The sequence below is a fragment of the Chiloscyllium punctatum genome, chromosome 41 (genome assembly GCF_047496795.1).
Source record: "Chiloscyllium punctatum isolate Juve2018m chromosome 41, sChiPun1.3, whole genome shotgun sequence".
Taxonomy (NCBI): Eukaryota; Metazoa; Chordata; class Chondrichthyes; order Orectolobiformes; family Hemiscylliidae; genus Chiloscyllium; species Chiloscyllium punctatum.
In genome coordinates this window covers 18,956,784-18,974,452 of record NC_092779.1, presented here as the reverse complement: position 1 = coordinate 18,974,452, position 17,669 = coordinate 18,956,784, and the positions used below count along the sequence as shown (strand labels likewise).

General features: G+C 38.8%; 1 protein-coding gene across 2 annotated transcripts in view; it reads left to right on the top strand.

The window, feature by feature from the left end:
• Positions 1-337: 337 nt before the first annotated feature.
• clptm1l (CLPTM1 like) overlaps positions 338-17,669 on the top strand; it is a 30,710-nt gene continuing 13,378 nt past the window's right edge. Inside the window, exons 1-10 of one of the 2 annotated variants that reach the window (XM_072560502.1) lie at positions 338-694; positions 3,865-3,965; positions 6,405-6,594; positions 8,076-8,218; positions 9,746-9,824; positions 11,757-11,874; positions 12,905-12,999; positions 14,385-14,469; positions 15,665-15,768; positions 15,945-16,010. In XM_072560502.1, the coding sequence (XP_072416603.1) occupies positions 524-694; positions 3,865-3,965; positions 6,405-6,594; positions 8,076-8,218; positions 9,746-9,824; positions 11,757-11,874; positions 12,905-12,999; positions 14,385-14,469; positions 15,665-15,768; positions 15,945-16,010 (1,152 nt within the window). In that variant the 5' untranslated portion in view covers positions 338-523. Of the gene's footprint in view, positions 695-3,864; positions 3,966-6,404; positions 6,595-8,072; positions 8,219-9,745; positions 9,825-11,756; positions 11,875-12,904; positions 13,000-14,384; positions 14,470-15,664; positions 15,769-15,944; positions 16,011-17,669 lie in introns of both variants that reach the window. The other variant, XM_072560501.1, reaches the window with a different exon arrangement.

Sequence of the window (17,669 nt, the reverse complement as noted above, 5' to 3'; positions counted from 1 at the left end):
TTATGTGGGTGTGGGGTGGATGGGGGTGGGTGGGGGTGGGGAGTGTGTGGGGGAGGGGTGGATGGGGGTGGGGTGGCGTGGGTGTGTGGGGTCGGTGTGGGTGGATGGGGGTGGGGCAAGGCTGGGTGGGAGGGGTGGATTGTGGTGGGGGTTGTGTGGGGGAGGGGCGGGTGGGGGTGGGGAGTGTGTAGGTGAGGAGTGGATGGGGGTGTTGGGACTAGGGCTGGGTATGAGCGCGTGCTCCCGCGCTCTCAGTTTAAAAGTTAACGGCGGAGTGTGCGCATGTTGGCTTCTGCATCCGGCGGCGCGTGGCGGTGACGTCATGTCCTGGCGGAAGTGTGTGTGTGTCGGTGCGGTTACCAGGTGGAGGCAGTAATGGAGGTGGAGGTAGTGTGTGTGAGCTGGTGTAGTTGTGCTCCCACTCAGAGGGGGAGCTGCTAGTGTGGTTCAACACCCTGCCCTGTCACATCTGTTTCTAAACTCAGAGATGGTGCGGTTCTTGTAGTTCGAAACAGTTCCCGATATGTTTGGGTTGAAGACAACCTCTTTTACCACCCTGATTGTGGGGGTGTTTGTTGCCTATGTTTTACATACTTGCTGGGTGATGTATGGCATAGTTTACACCAAGCCCTGTGCTAACCCCAAGAACAAGAACTGCATCAAGCCTTATCTAGCTGTTAATCCTAGAATTCAGGTCAGTGCCTTTGCTTTTTGCACACTCTAGTTGGTTCTCCTCCACTGTTCAACGTGTCAGATGTCAGTTAAGCTGATGACTTTTCTCTAAATGCCATATTTTAGATTTAGATATCAGTTTGCCATGCCTTAAAAGCTCATTTTGCTTTTAGACATTCAGTTTAGACACTTTTTTTGATAACGAAATATTGTGATAGTGCATCTGTTTCAGAAGTGTGCAGCTGCAGTTTCACAATGCTATTCTGAATCATTTTAGGCAATCTCTCTCAGAATTGAAGATGACTAGCTTCAGCTTTGATTTGATTCCAAAATGCGTGATAAGTCCAGATGGTTGCTATGTGTAGAGCAGTGATACGTGGAGGTTCAGGTCAGTGGGGTGTTGAGAAGTCTGTATACACTCTCCACTGCCTCATCTCTGCCCCTGCACATTCCTGATGAAGTGTCTTTGTGTTTGGTGTCTTCCCAAATGAATCTTCTCTGTCTATAACAACCCATGGATTCTTTAATCTCTTTAGGAATGCTTTGCAGACATCTGAGGAATATAATACTTGCAATCACAATCACTTTTGCTGTTGATATTTTTCCATTTATGCTATGGAGAGGCAACTTTCAAACTGTTTAGAACATGTGCAGTTCTTTTTAAACCAGGAGCTCCCTCAGGTAAACAAAATCATGATTAAAAAGCTATCTTTAGAGGCAGAGAGAACCTGGCTAGTTGTCACTTTCCTTTGTGCATGGACCTCTGGTTAACTGAAAATCAATTATTTGTGTTGTGAACTGCATCAGTGGCAACTTTTTTGAATAGTTGTTAAAGGAGGAGGTCTAGTAGCTGACACTTTCCTGAAATAGAATGTTAGCATTGCATGGCTATGAACGACTCCAAAGACTAATGGAATCATGTCTTCAACTGTAGCAACAGTTCTCATAAATTCAACACTACAATATACAAGTCCTGCTTTTAAAAGCTTACATTTGGATTATACTGCAGCATTTCCTTCTTGTAGAAGCAAATATGTAAATGATTGAATCGTTTTGATATGTTTATGCTGTATTTTTATTATGTACACTTGGCTATGAATTCCTAATTTCTTTCCATCTGATAATTAATATGGAGAAATTAATTAAAGAAAATCAATTCCACAAATTTTATTCAATGTGGTCAGAGATGGAGGTGGCTTAAAATTATCGATCTATGAGAGCATCGGTTTGACAAAAAATAATTAGATTTTTATCGCAGTACAATTATCCTGCAGCCTATCACTAATCCTGCGCTGGTAACATGAGCTGAAATTAATTTTGTTTTATTGATCCACCTGGTGCATGGGTCACACATTACAAACCAAGAAGTCAAGGAGACTTGCATTCGCACAAAATTTTAGTAACCAATTAAAACTTTTGAAGTATAGTCTCTGTTACAATGCAGGAAATGGAGCAGCAATTAGCTCACAGAATTTTCCTACAAAGATCAATGTGATAATGACAATTATAAAATGATAACGACAAACTGTTCTTGGTGATTATGAAATAAATATCTGCCCAGTACACTGAAGGTTATACCTTTGCTCTTTGAATTAATGCAATTTGATCTCTCATAGCCACCAAACATGGTTGGGGGCTTGAAGCTGAGCAATGCAGTCCTCTGCTGAAAATGTGTCGCTAGAAAAGCGCAGCAGCTCAGGCAGCATCCAAGGAGCAGAAGAACCTTGGATGCTGCTTGACCTGCTGTGCTTTTCCAGCAACACATTTTCAGCTCTGATCTCCAGCATCTGCAGTCCTCACTTTCTCCCAATGCAGTCCTCTCATAGTTGGAGCTCAAATAGTTGGATTTGAGCACCACTCATTTGACTTAGAAGTGAGCCATTGTTCAGAGTGAAAACTACTGGCTGTGGCCAGTATTACTGAACTTTGCCTCACAGCTGTGATTTCTTTTAGCCATGTTAGCAGTTTAATTTCCAGTTCTTGTATTCTCTACTTTTCAATTTTGAGTTGAGTTATTGACACAGCTAAAGGCAGTGGAGTAAAATCTAACTTACAGAGCATCACTGCTCTGCACACAGCAACACCTGCAGATCAAATACTGGACTTATCATCTACTTTGGAATCATTTGAATCAGAGGAAGCAAGTCATCTTCAGTCCTGAGCGAGGTGGCCTAACTGGATTAAAATTGACTGCACAATTTGCCAGGACAATGCTGCAGCTCACTTTAATGGTTTAAACCTATTTATCTGATCAATGGGTGTTCCTGATGAAGGGCTTTTGCCCGAAACGTCGATTTCGAAGCTCCTTGGATGCTGCCTGAACTGCTGTGCTCTTCCAGCACCACTAATCCAGAATAAGAGATGATATTACACACCTCTGAAGCAGGTGGGACTTGAACATAAGCCTCCTAATCTAGGGGTAGAAACACTATCACTGTGCTACAGAGCCCCACATTTTTAGCACACATTACAACCTTGACTTTTTTTTTGAACGTATGTAAGTAAACAAAGAGTGGTTGAAGGCTTTGTTGAAGTTCCTGCGTTTTTTAAAATGAGTACACATTAGGACGTACAATGAGTGAATGGAAGCTTCATTTATGGTTGCCTTGTTAGCATTCAACCTTATAATGCTGTATGTCAAACGATGTTGAGGTCAGCTGCAGCATTGTGCTGAGAAAGTATCCAATTCCATTTGAATAGGAGTGGTCCAAGCCAAGGCATTACAATGGCTCTTTGCCGCAAAAAAGGGTTAAAAAACCTTTCCAATCTTAGAATGGCAAAATTTAAAAATCAGAACCTGGCAAGTAAATGTAGGATCAGGTTGCCTGGATGATAAGTTGATGGTGGTATATGTTTGAAATTGCATCTCAATTTGTTCTGGTGCCATCATTTTGTTTTCAGTGAGATGGATTATTGAATGGGAGCTGCTATGAGTTTTCATTCTTGAATTGTTATGAATACATATAAAGTGTTACTGATTATGCTAACAATTAAGAGATTTTAAACTATTTACAGATTTCTGACATTTAGTGTTGTGATGGTCATTGTTTACACTCCTGGATATGCTTTGGTTTGCTCATCTGGCTGATATAAAAATTTGCATTTTATTAATAGTTATTTCACAAACACAGCCTTGGAAAAAAAACCATTCTTTCTGTAAACTTTACTTAGACTTTTGAATTTGTATTTTAGTTGAGTGTCTATGCGTCTACAAAAAGCAGTGTTACTGATGGAGCCAATTTAAACCTAATGTTGAAGATGGAACACTTTGATGTGAACTCAAAATTTGAGAGGTATCTATTTTTGAGTTTTATTATGCATTTTACTGTGCTGTGCAGTCTATAAGTCTTCCATGAATTAGTGAGTCTTCCACACTTACCTGTGAGCAAAAGGTGAAGTCCATAGCCTGAAGGATCCTGATTCTACTTCACTTCTTCAGTCTTTCCAGAAAACAGATTTAATAGGGAAGTGGTTTAATGTCACTTTGTTATTACTAATTAATTCTTATATTTGAAAATACTGCTTCCTGTAGATGAGCCAGTAAGACATGCAGTAAAATTTGGGTTATCGGACTCCATAGATCCAGAATGTCTTTCTGCTTATTCTCCTGATGACTGTAAATAGTATTCACTTCAAACTTGTTGACTTTCTGTTAAGGTTGATATTCCTTATTTAAAAGTACTATTACAAAAGTACTGTTCCCACCTCGGGTGACCGTCTGTGTGGAGTTTGCACATTCTCCCTGTCTCTGCTTGGGTTTCCTCCGAGTGCTCCGGTTTCCTCCCACAATCCAAAGATCTGCCACTCAGGTGAATTGGCGAAGCTAAATTCTCCATAGTGTTCGGTGAGTCAAGGGTAAATATAGGGTAGTGGAATGGGTCTGAGTAGGTTACTCTTTGGAGGGTTGGTGTGGACTTGTTGGACTGGAGGGCCTGTTTCCACACTGTAGGGAATCTAATCTAAAAAAAACCCAATATAATAGAGGGGTAATGAGCTTCCCTCTTGTTAATCCTAAATAATAGGCCACAACCAATAATTATATTTTGTTTTTAGCCCAAAATATTTACAGTTCATTGGAATATAACTCACTAGAAATGAAGGAGTCTTTCCTGAGTGAAAGGAGGAGAATTTTCTTTTATTACCTTCTAACCCCAAGAGAGAATAAATAACTAATGTGATACTGAACGCACATGCACAAATATGGGTGTTAAGTTTAGAAAAGTGTGTGTCATGGAGAATAAAAGTTATCCAGTTAAAGAATCTTTAAAGTTTTAATTTCTTAACCTGAGATCACAGTTTAATGGTTGACTTGTATCCTCAACTATAGCAGAATCTGTAGATCTTTGCGCTCTTGATGAATGGTTGTTTCATCGATTTGCTTTTTCACTGGGTGTATATCCTGAGATTATGAGAAAAAATGTAGTAAGAGAGAGTTCCATCTGGTATTTTTCCTTTTTCTCTGATTTGCTGCTCAAAATGTAGTAAGAGAGAGTTCCATCTGGTATTTTTCCTTTTTCTCTGATTTGCTGCTCAAAAACAGATACTGAAATGCAGTTCAGTGTGTAATCTGGAGTTGTCTTCTCTTCAAAGCAGTATGTGTGACCCTTCTGTCTTCCAACATCGAAAATTATGGCCCAAGTGAATTTAAACAATTAAATTGAAGCAAATTTCTTGTCACTAACCTAGTCTGATGTCAATATTTTGAGATAAAAATGGGATTTGTTTATTCCACATGGGTCCATTGAAACTTGCAGTTATCTTTGTTCTGTCCTTACTGTCACTCTCTGAATAGCTACAGATGGTTACCCAAGTTTAGTGGTGTAAGGCTGGTGGAGATTTGAAAGTGAGGATCTTGAAATTGATTTCAATGTTATCTTGGGAAGCGTAAGAATATTAAGTGAAATGCAGTTAGATCATTTATTTCTACCAAGTATGAGACCACAGTACGAAATTGATCTTGACCAAAATGTAAAAATATCATTACTATCTGAAGCATAAACTGATAATCAGTTTGTCTTCTGCTCCATTGTTGTTGTTATTCAGGTTGTTTAATGTTGCTAACATATTCTTTCTCTCCTGTTAATTATGGTTGTAGAGGATAAATACCAACACAAACTGCTTGGGACAAGTTGCAAGAATTGTATAATTTATATGTAAATGCAAGTTTTAAAAATAATTTTTAAGAAATAAGCTTTGTTAAAGTGTTGAACACTGTGGGGAAAAAAGCATGCACTTAATGCAAGAACTGTGAAATAATAATGTTTATACATATGTCTTAAAATGGAGAATTTTGGTAGAATTATGTTAAATGAGTAGTTCTTAGCAGTTGTCCAAATGACTGAGCTTTTTAGAAAGATAAAATAATTGAGGAATAGTGATCTACAGATTAAACATCGATATAGATCTCCAATTTAATTGAGTTTTTAGTTTTTGTATGTTTCAGTATTTGCTTTTATATAGAGAAGTGTTTAGATGGACAGTAGCTGGCTAAATGCTATGTTCTGCCCATTTCAGCAATAACTGCTGAAAATTAGAAATGACGAGGTGAAATGAGTTTTTCTTTGGATTTAGTTTCACTTCAATTTGAATGCTACCTTCTTTGTTCAAACTTGGATTATCATGAATTTATCATTTTAAAATTATTAAAAAATAGCTTTTGTTAAACAGCTATGCAATAACCAAGCTTCTAAGAATCATTCTATGTTAACATACCCTTATTTATCTTTACAAAGGATCGTCAATGTTTCAGTACCAAAGAAAACCCGTAGCAATGGGACGCTGTACACTCATTTGTTTCTCCACCATGTTGGCATGCTGCCTTGGCATGACAGTAATCATGTGTACGCTATTGGGCACCTTACAACATACATGATTCCAAAACCTGAGGAAATCAACCTGATTACAGGAGAAACCGAGGCCCAAGTATGTGCTGTTTTAAATATGATAAACAGTAATTAACTTAAAGTTAGGCAAATGGAGCTTTTTTACCTAAATGATAGATTGAAAACAGCACATTCAGAGTGGACTGTTAATGATTTACTTTAAAACTAGCAGTAAACTGACATTCAGATTGGTAGAGGTGATTTCGGCAAAAGTGATAATTTTCTTTAAGTTAATGGGTTCAGCGGCTAAAGTGCTCAACATATCTGCACAACACCTCTCACAGAAATGGGTTTAACCACTTGCCTTTAATCTAGCAGTGGCACATGGTTTCTGATTCTAACTTTAAGGTCGATTTATGTAATGAATTATTATAGTATGATGTTGCAGCGCCAAGTAACCTGCCAAACAGCCTGGTGCTGCAGTGGTGACTCTTCTCCCTGAGTTCTCAAAAGAATCTAACATTTAAAGATTATTATTGCAGTATGGAATTGGAGTGTTTTAAAATAACAGCTCAATAAATGGTGCCATTTGTACAATCCAATTCATTTTTGTTTTCAAAACACCCTTTCCAAATATCAACCTAACTGTCCTGAAGTTGTATGGTGCATTATCAAGCTGTTAGGTTTTTTACCCGAGGTTTCATACATGAGATGCAATTCGCACGCACCAACTTCTGCAAACAGTTAAGTTTATGAAAGCCTGTACAAGTAAGGTGACCCCCTTTGACCATCTTCGCACGCATGCGAAGTCGGGTCAAAGAAGCCCCTCACAAAGGAAACACATCCCCTTTGTACAGGTAATACTTACAGCTCCTCTAGCCAGCCCCCACCCATCCCATCAAAGCAATGTCAAATGAATATTTATGACCATATTCTTGCGATCTGAGGTTCTTGCTTTTCTAACCAGTAGCAAGACCTAAGCTTCATGGATTTGCACCCTGCCCCCTCCAATGGAATTAATTCCTTATTGTATTAACTTTCCTGGATACCTGCTTGAGATTAGCCTAAAAGAGACCTCACCAAAGTCCTGCATAACCTCAACTTGGCTTCCCATCTCCAATACTGAAGGGACTGAGCAATGAAGGCAAGAGTACCCCACACCTTTTTAACCACCCTGTCTATATGCGATGCAAACGTCAAAGAATTGTGTATCTGCACCCCAAGGTCCCTTTGTTCTACAACACTACCCAAGGCCCTACTGTAAAAGCTCAACCCTTGTTTGTTATACCAAAGTGCAATACCTTGCATTTATCCAGATTGAACACCATCTGCCGTTTTTCAGCCCATTCACCCATTTGATCAAGATCCTTTTTTAATCTTAGAAAACCTCCTTCCCTGTTTACTGTGCCACCAATTTTGGTGTCAAGCACAAATTTACTAACCATGCCTTCTATATTCTCATCCAAATCACTTCTATGAATGAAAAACTATTTTCTGCTTATTTTTTGAGCTTCTCAATGATTAACTGATTTTTTTCTATTGCAGAGTTAATTTTATCATTGCTTTCTTCCACAAAAGCAGGAAGCAGATGGTCGTGCTGAAACTAAAGTTGCTGATCAGCCTGTAGCACATTGGCGTTCAAAACTCACCATCAATATTATGGCTGACAACTTCACTTTTGATGGATCTGCACTTCCTGCTGATGTACATAGATATTTGAAGCTGTAAGTTTATGACTAGTTGAAGATACTGAAAGCAAACCTTAACATTTCCAAGACATTGCATTGATCTAGTTGCGTAAAATTTAACAAAAAAACTGTTAGAATTAATACATTTTTATACCAAAGGATGTTGTTATTAAAACAAATTATGTGGCCAGTGATAATGCAAGGGAGGAGCAAGCTGAATGTAAAAAGTATGGTAAAGATTTGTATGAGAATACACTGAAATTATCATAAAGAAGAATCTAGTGATCTTTTATTCACAAAACATGTCAGGAATGATGGGGACTGATTAGGGACTAAAGTGTGCAATGTTGAAAGGCACTAACCAAGCAATTAAATTGATGAAAGGAATTTTCTGAAGTTAAGGTATGAGAGACTGGCTGGATACAGAATGAGGTTAAACCTAAAGAGAGGAGGTACTAGTAAGGCTGACAGTGCTGAATGCATCATTTGGTTCAGATGAGGTGAGGGAGGTAAGACTGGAAATTGATATTAAATGGTATGATTTTATGCAAATTGCAAGGAAATGGAAACCTGGGTGATGTTACGTACAGACTTTTTAAGATTGGAGGAAAGGTTAATAAAGCGGTTAGTAAAACACATGGAATCCTAGACTTTATTAACAAAGTGCAAAAGTCAAGATGTGATGCTACAACTGTAGAAAACACCAGCCTGGTGCCAGCTGAAATATTGTCTAATTCTGGACACCACTTTTAGGAAAAGCATGAGAACTTCTGAGAGGACACAAGATTTACCTGAAGGATTCCCAGGATGAGAGATTAGAGTTTTCTGGATAGACTGGTGAAGCTAGGATGATTCTTCTTCGAGCAGAGAAGGCTGCAAGGAGATTTGAAAGAGGTGTTTAAAGTCATGAAACATTTAGGTGGAGTAAATTGTTGTGTGTATGTGTGCTCAAGTACCTCAACTATTTTTCCTTTCATTCTTGGAATCTAATAAGGAGAGATTTCAGGAGGGCCTGTACCCATTGGAGTATAGAAGATAGAGGAATGATTTTATTGGAATGCATAATATCCCTTGGAAAAATTGGTAGAGTAGGCAGTGTGAGCTGTTTCCTCTTGTGGGGGTGACTAGAACTAAGGAATATAGTTTAAGAATAAGAGGTTTCCCTTTTAAGGTGGAGATGAGGAAAGTTTTTTTCTGAGGAAAGTTAGCCTGTGGAGTTCTTTTCCCCAGGAAGAAATGGAAGGTAGCTAATTGAATTTATTCCTGGCTGAGAATCTGGTTTTTGAAAAAAAGGTCAAGGGTGATGGAAGCTAATAGAAAAGTGGTTGCGATCAGAGGCAGTCACTTGTGATTTTACACAATAGTGTTGCATGCTCGAAGGGCCAAATAGCCTAATCCTATTTCTGAATATTTTGTTTCTCACTCTTTTTTTACCAGACAAGTCTAAAATATTTATAAGCTCAAGGATTCATCTGTAAAAAAAAATTGTACATTTTGATCTTTGAAAGGTTTCATGACAACAATCCTCTTTTTAACACTTCAGTTTTATGTTTGGTATCTTAGGATGCAGCATGGCAGGACTATGCAGTATCTTCCTATTCTGTTTGTTGACGAGCTAAGCAACCGAGTGAGAGATTTGAGGGTAGGTTCAATTTTTTTTTTCTCATCCCTGAAACTGGAAAGGCCTTTGTTTACCATACCCAGAAACAATACACATGGTTGTGACGAAAAGGCAGGAGTTTGGCACGCAGCCAAAATGCTCAGAGCAGGTGCAGACATAGTGGGCTGAATGGCCTCTTTCTGAGCAATGCCTTCACTGTATGACTTCACTGTAAGAATGTGCTTCATTCCATGCTCATTTACAGCCAAATATGTTTCATGACAAAAATTGGGGGACGTTTCTAAATGCTTTCTTCCTCCATCCTTTTGCCTCCAGGCAGCCTGTTCCAATACTTGCTGTTCTGTTATATTAGAGAGTTCCTTAGTCACTCCTACCCGGTGTGGGAGCATCTGGCATGCCCATGCTAAAATGGTTGAAATCTCTAATTTGTCATGTGGGAAATCATAACTGCAAATTTCCAGTTTACCACTGTGACGCACAAGGCGCCACTATGACAATCTGTGTCTTAGGATATTTCCAACAAAGATATATTTTGATTTGGATGGTAATCTCTGGTCTGTTCCCTGTGACGGTGAAAGGCAAACTTTAAAATAAAGGCATATTAACCACCATTGTAACATGGCAACTTCTAACACTGGTAAAAGGTTAGATCACATGGGATCGAGGGAGAGCTTGCCAATTGGATACAAAAATTGGCTTCTAAGTAGGAGACAGAGAATGATGGTGGATGGTTGCTTTTCAGACTGTGACCAGTGGTGTATCATAGGAATCAGTGCTGGGTCCGGTGCTTTTATTTATATAAATGATTTGGATGTGAACATTAGTATGTTTAGTAAGTTTGCAGATGACAGCAAAATAGCTGGTGTAGTGGATAATGAATTAGATTATCTCAGAGTACAATGAGACCTTTATCAGATGTGCCAATGGGCCGAGGAGTGGCAGATGGAGTTCAGTTTAGATAAATGTGACTTGTTGCATCTTGGTAAGGCAAACCAGGGCAGGACGTACACTGTTAATGGTAGGGCCTTGGATAGTGTTGCCAAACATGGATACCTTGGAATGCAGGTGAATAGTTCCTTGAAAGTGGAGTTGCAGTGAGACACGGTGGTGAAGAATGCATTTGGCATGCTTGCTTTCATTGGTCAGAACATTTGAGTATAGGACAGGTGAGGCCACTTTTAGAATATTGCATACAATTCTGGTCGTCCTTCTAGAGAAAGGTTAATGTTAAACTTGAGACAGTGCAGAAAAGATTTACGTGGATGTTGCTGGTATTCGAGGGTTTGAGTTATAGGGAGAGGCTGCTTTGTTCCCTGGAGCATCAGCAGCTGAGAGGTGACTTTTTAGAGGTTTATAGAATCGTGAGCTTGGATAGGATTATTAGCCAAAGTCTTTTTCCAAGGGTGAGGGAGTCCAAAACTAGAGAGCATAGGTTTAAGACTAGAAGGGAAAGATTTATAAAAGGACTTGAGGGGTAACTATTTCACTGAGGGTGGTGCATGTATGGAATGAGCTGGCAGAAGTAATGGTAGTGGTAGAGATGGATACAATTAACCATTTAAAAGACATCTAGTTGGGTATATGAATAGGAAGGGTTTAGAGGGATATGGGCCAGGCAAATGGGACTAGGTCAGATTGGGACGTGTGATCAGTATGAATGAATTGGATTGAAGAATCTGTTTCTGTGCTGTATGACTATAAATTATACTCTGTAATTTACCTATCAACTGAGGGAAGTAATGATCAGATTAACTTGGTTGGTTGATTTGTTTATGTACTACTGTGTTTTGTAGAGTTCTGCTAGATTGTTCTTTCAATCAGGAACTGGTTGTAAATTGGATAGTTTAAAGTGAAATTGCATGTGATTTTTTTTTAACTAAACACTTTAAATGCTCCAATAGATTTGTATCTTTCTGAACAATTTGTTTTCTGATATTCAAATTTCTATTGCAGATTATAAATGCTACATCGATTACGTTGCCTCTTACAATTTCTTATGATGCAATATCTCTTGGAAAACTAAGGTTTTGGACCCATATGCAAGAGGCTGTCTATTCATTGCAACGGTTTGGTATGCCATATGCTTGAAAATGACATTCTCTTTTTTAAAAAAATGCGATCTTTTTGTTTTCAAATCAAGGAATGTCAGTCCTAGGGAATTGAACACTCTTCCTTGTTGAGGCTCCATTTAAATAATAATACTATCGTAACAGCTCATCAGACAAAAACAAAATTAAACTCTGGTAGTTAGATAAATTGTTGCAGCAATCTCAGAAGAACTACTCTACTAGTTCTGCATTTCCATATCTTGCATCAATTGTCTCATGCCACATCTTCCATCTTTAATGATTTCGAGCTGCCGTGTGCCTGACTCTGCATTGTAGCACCAACACTGGGACCTGAGTTAGAGGTACCCATTATTTCAGTATTGGAAAATTTGTAAAGTAGTGTGTGCTCAACACCTAGCAGTAATTTGGCAGTTTTATTGAGAATGTTGTAGGTAATTTTGTGAACCTGTGGAATTCATATAAATTACTTCAACTATATCTTAGTTAACATCTAGCCTTTTTGTTTTGCAAGTCGTGCAAGTGCTGGGATATTACTGTAACTGTCTGATTGCTACATTAATCATAATTATTGTCCCTCAAATCTTTGTGGATTAAGAAAATAAGTAAAGGAATAAGAAAAGGCTATAAGAAGGCCTGAAAGGCAATCCTTAATGCTGTGCTTAATTGTTTGGGAATGGTATGGAAGTATACATTCATATTGTTGAAAATGACAAATGGCACCATTTTCTTTCTGTGTTGTTGTTTTAGATGTAGTGTTTATAATTGTCTAATTCCTGCTGGAGGCATTTCCTCCTTCAGTGTAGGAAATGCCTGCTCACAGCTGTACCATTTCATCTAAAGAAAACTCAGCTGTTGAATAATTTTACACAATTATAATGGTGCTAATTATTTTGAATTTTGTATAGTTATCAGGTCTACTTTTACCCTTTAACTCCCAAACCCGCATCTTGGGAAGAAAGGAATGTTGTTTACTTTAGTAAATATAAAGTAATTTAATGCTTTTTCTTTGTCTTTTCACGCTGTACATTTTAGGCTTCACAGAAAAAGATGTTGATGAAGTAAAAGGGATCTTTGTGGACACCAACCTCTACTTCTTAGCTTTAACGTTCTTTGTTGCAGCATTCCACGTAAGTTGGAACTAAAACAGTGTTCACTTGGTGGGGGTCGTGCTTAGATTAGATTAGATTACTTAGTGTGGAAACAGGCCCTTCGGCCCAACAAGTCCACACTGACCCACCCAGACGAATTCCCCTACATTTACCCCTACGTCTAACACTACGAGCAATTTAACGTGGCCAATTCACCTAACCTGCACATTTTTGGACTGTGGGAGGGAACCAGAGCACCCGGAGGAAACCCACGTTCACACGGGGAGAATGTGCAAACTCCTCACAGTCAGTCGCCTGAGGTGGGAATTGAACCCGGGTCTCTGGCGCTGTGAGGCAGCAGTGCTAACCACTGTGCCACCGTGCCGCCCACCGTGCTATTTCTTTTTGGTTTCAATGTTTTATTATAGACAGGTTTTGCATTTTAGAAAAAGAATCCTAGGATCTGTCGTGCCTTATATTTTCGTGTGGCCTCTTAATGGTTCGTGATCTCAGCTGAGCCAGTTAGAGCAAGGTGCCCAAATTGATGGAAGGCATTAGATCATTCTCCCACTTCATTTGAACATCAAATCTGGGGCTAATGAAACCACACTGTTCAGTGTGCCTTTGAGATTGGCAACTATTTTCCCACCTCTGTGGTGATTCGTAATCTCAAGCTCTCAAATACAGCCATGCTGTCGTCATCAATACGACTAGGAAACACTTTGGAGTATGAGTAGATGTGAACCAGGCATTTTCTGCATTTCTGCAATGCTTAAGCTGGTAAGGTCAGTGAGAACATTCCTGTATATCAATGATGCCAGCTTACCATGCGTACACTTGGTGATGCGACCTGGTAAGAGAGAAAATCAAATACACTGTTAACGTTTGTTCATCAGAGTGTTCAATGGACAATTCAAGGGGCTATTATACAGGAGATATGTTTTATCAGGGAGACAAATTTTTTGGTGCCATTCTTTGACAATTATGCAGTTTAAAGACATTGGCTGCTGATTCTACACATTTTGACTTTTAAATGCCTAAGAAATGTTTCCTTTGGTATTCAAAGTTATATAAATAGTTAGAATCCACCATTTTAACATTTTCAAAGCAAAATGTATATAAACGTCAATTCATGGGTACTTAACAGCTGGGTATGTGTAAGCAATGCAGTAACATTGAATGGAAATACCTGTTTCCAGCATCTAACATGACAGTAAAATGAACAATCCGCAAGCATGAATTACATTTTATTTACTTTGAAATAACCCTTCAAATGTGTGTTCAGTTATCCATCCCAAATTTTGTCTTAAATTTCTGCCAGTTTCTCTTAGTATTTGGGGCATTTTCCTTTATTAAAGGTGCTGTATTGTTGCAAGTTAGTGTTGCAGTTCTGCATTAATTTTTTTTTTGCCTTTGTTGTGCAGCTCCTGTTTGATTTCTTGGCTTTTAAGAATGATATTACCTTTTGGAGGCGAAAGAAAAGCATGGTTGGCATGTCAACAAAAGCAGGTAAGAATTAAATGCAGTTAGTACCTGAAGTGTCTTATTTAAAACATCCATGTTTAAAACTAGGAGTCTCTTAAATTGACCAAAGAGTGTCTACTATTTTCATTTGCATTCATGTCAGTTAATGGTTACAGTGTACTGCTCCTGGCCGAAGCAGCTCTGTGCACTCATAACTTATAGTCTTCACTACGTTTGGGCTTGTCCCACAGTTTAAAATACAAATTTAGTATTGCAACAAATTTTTCCTAAGTCTCCATCCATAGTTTAGGAGCTAGTCAGATAGAGGAAGTAAATGCTAAGATAATAGGAATGATGACAGTGTAAACCTTGGTGGTGAAACTCCATCAAGCTTGTTTTACATGAACTGTCAGATCAGGGAACTGCAGATAACATGCCTTTGTACAACCAATACTGTGTGATAGTGGATTTGAAATTTGTTTGAATTTCTGCTATTGTTACTTCTTTACCACTCATAATGAGCAATAATACTTTCTCACTTGGGATTTGACATGCGTTTAGTCAGTAGTGTAAAATGCTACCAGACTCGTTGCATTTAGTTTTCGAGGTGTGAATTAACATGCATCGTTTTTCAAATAAAATTTTGCTTCGCAATTACTTGAGGCCAATGAAATGGAATGATTGTTAATTTTATTAACCTTACAGTATCATACTGGTGATCATGTATAATGAACAAATTGCACTCCTGTAAACTTGCTTTGTTGGAAACAGTTGGACCTGGAACACTGTCGTGATAATATAGTTGTCTTACATACTGAACGAGAGAGATCAGGTTCACTTCTTGATCTTTATCAAGTTTGTGATTCTGAGATAGAATAGCGTTAATCATTGGATTTTTGTGATCCCTTGTCCCTAAGAAGATAGGGGGAATGGCAAGAAAGAAGATTGATAATTGGAAATGTATTTGTGAATGTGGCTTCTATATGCGGGCTTCACAGTCAAGTAGTATACTCACTGTTTAGACTGCATGAGTGCTTAGGTTCTGAACTGTAATGACTTTAAGAGACAAGAAACGCCATGTTATAATCCTTGCCTCTGTATTTGTTTGTATTTTGCACAAAGTCACATGATGGTGTTATATATTTGACCTTTTGATGACCAATAATTTTAAGAAGGCTAAATTAAAAATAAAATGATTAATAGAGTGTAACATTTTTCTCCCTCTGGTTCTTTCCTACAGTGCTGTGGCGATGTTTTAGTACTATTGTTGTATTTCTTTTCCTTTTGGATGAGCAAACCAGTTTATTAGTCCTTATTCCAGCTGGCATTGGTGCAGTCATAGAGGTAAAGTAACAATCTGAAATTAAATACAAGATTTGTTTTTACTGTTGGGAATTGGACCAACTGTTAAAGCATTTAAAATATTTTCATTCCTTTTTAACTTGGACTTTGTTTTCAATCTTTGTTTTCATGTTCATGTCACAAAGAGTAACTTAGTTTTATGCTCCTTTATGCTGTAGGTCTGGAAAGTTAAGAAAGCCTTTAAGATGACGGTTAAGTGGTATGGCTTAAGACCAGTATTTCAGGTGAAGTATGAAAAAAGCTGGAACATTTGTTTACATGTGCAATGGAGATGACTTTGAATGCTCTATTTCCTAAAGTATTTGCATGAACTACTTTTAATGTTGTGAGCTCAGCTAAGTCTTTCAAAGAATTAGCCGAATTGATCATATATAGGAGGTTATTCAGAATGTTTTCTTTCTTTTTTAAAATTCCAGATAATATTTATTTTTTTAAAGAGTTTAGATTAGATTACTTAGTGTGGAAACAGGCCCTTCGGCCCAACAAGTCCACACCGCCCCACCGAAGCGCAACCCACCCATACCCCTACCCCTTACCTACACTAAGGACAATTTAGGATGGCCAATTCACCTGACCTGCACATCTTTGGATTGTGGGAGGAAACCGGAGTTGTTTGCCTAATATCTTGACCACTAATGCATGGTAGCCTAGTAGTTATAGAAGTGGGTTATAATCCCAGCGTTCCAAGCTGACAACTGTCCCACAGCAGTTGGATAATACAGGTAGTACTGGGATAACGCAATTTCAGCAGCACAGTTTGGCTATGATGTCATTGAAGAATTAGGGAATGGTATTTTTGAGAATGCTTACCTCTATTGGCAATAGCGTAGTTCCAGCGGGGATCATTCTGCATGTGCGCTGACGTTCACGCCACAGACTTTGTGCCTTTCTGCGCGTGTGCAGTGTCTGTGCTGTCCCACGTACGCAGTGTCAATACTGGTCTTCGTGCCATTCGCACATGCACAATGTCAGCTGCCGACTGAGCAGCTTTGTGAGAGAGGTACGATACAGAGAACAGCTTTCTTACATTTTTTTTAAATGTACTGTGTTAAATTTACTTTTGATTTCGGCCTTCATTCAGGCTGTGCTATGCTTTGCGTTAGACTTTTGAGTGATTTTTGAGTGATCAAATGTGATATTTTTTGCTGGTCTGCCCCAACCCCATTTTCCCCATAGGCCCCATTATTTCTATCAAGTGAGGTTTTGCAGGAACACAACTGTGATGTTGTAGGAGAGCTACCTGTAAATGTAAACATTTGTCATTCTTACCAACCTGGACAAATATTCATGATAGAGTTAGTTACTGCCCAGTAAAAAAATAAATTGTCACCAACACAAGGACAATCTCCATTGTATCGTGTGCATTAATAATTAAGCTAAGCTGAGAGATTCTCATTCCCTGCGGTGCTGTCAGTTATCAATAACTGATTCCAGAATTTATTCCTCAACCATCATCCCCAACCTGTCAGGACCAAGAGGGGAGGAGTATACTGCATTTCTGTCGTCCCATAAATGAATAGGCCATTATTTACTCTGTTCCTGATATGGCCAACAGTATACTTTATTAGAACATAGAACAGTACAGCACAGAACAGGCCCTTCAGCCCACGATGTTGTGCCGACCACTGATCCTCATGTATGCACCCTCAAATTTCTGTGACCATATGCATGTCCAGTAGTCTCTTAAATGTCCCCAATGACCTTGCTTCCACAACTGCTGCTGGCAACGCATTCCATGCTCTCTCAACTCTGTGTAAAGAACCCACCTCTGACGCCCCCTCTATACTTTCCTCCAACCAGCTTAAAACTATGACCCCTCGTGTTAATCATTTCTGCCCTGGGAAATAGTCTCTGGCTATCGACTCTATCTATGCCTCTCGTTA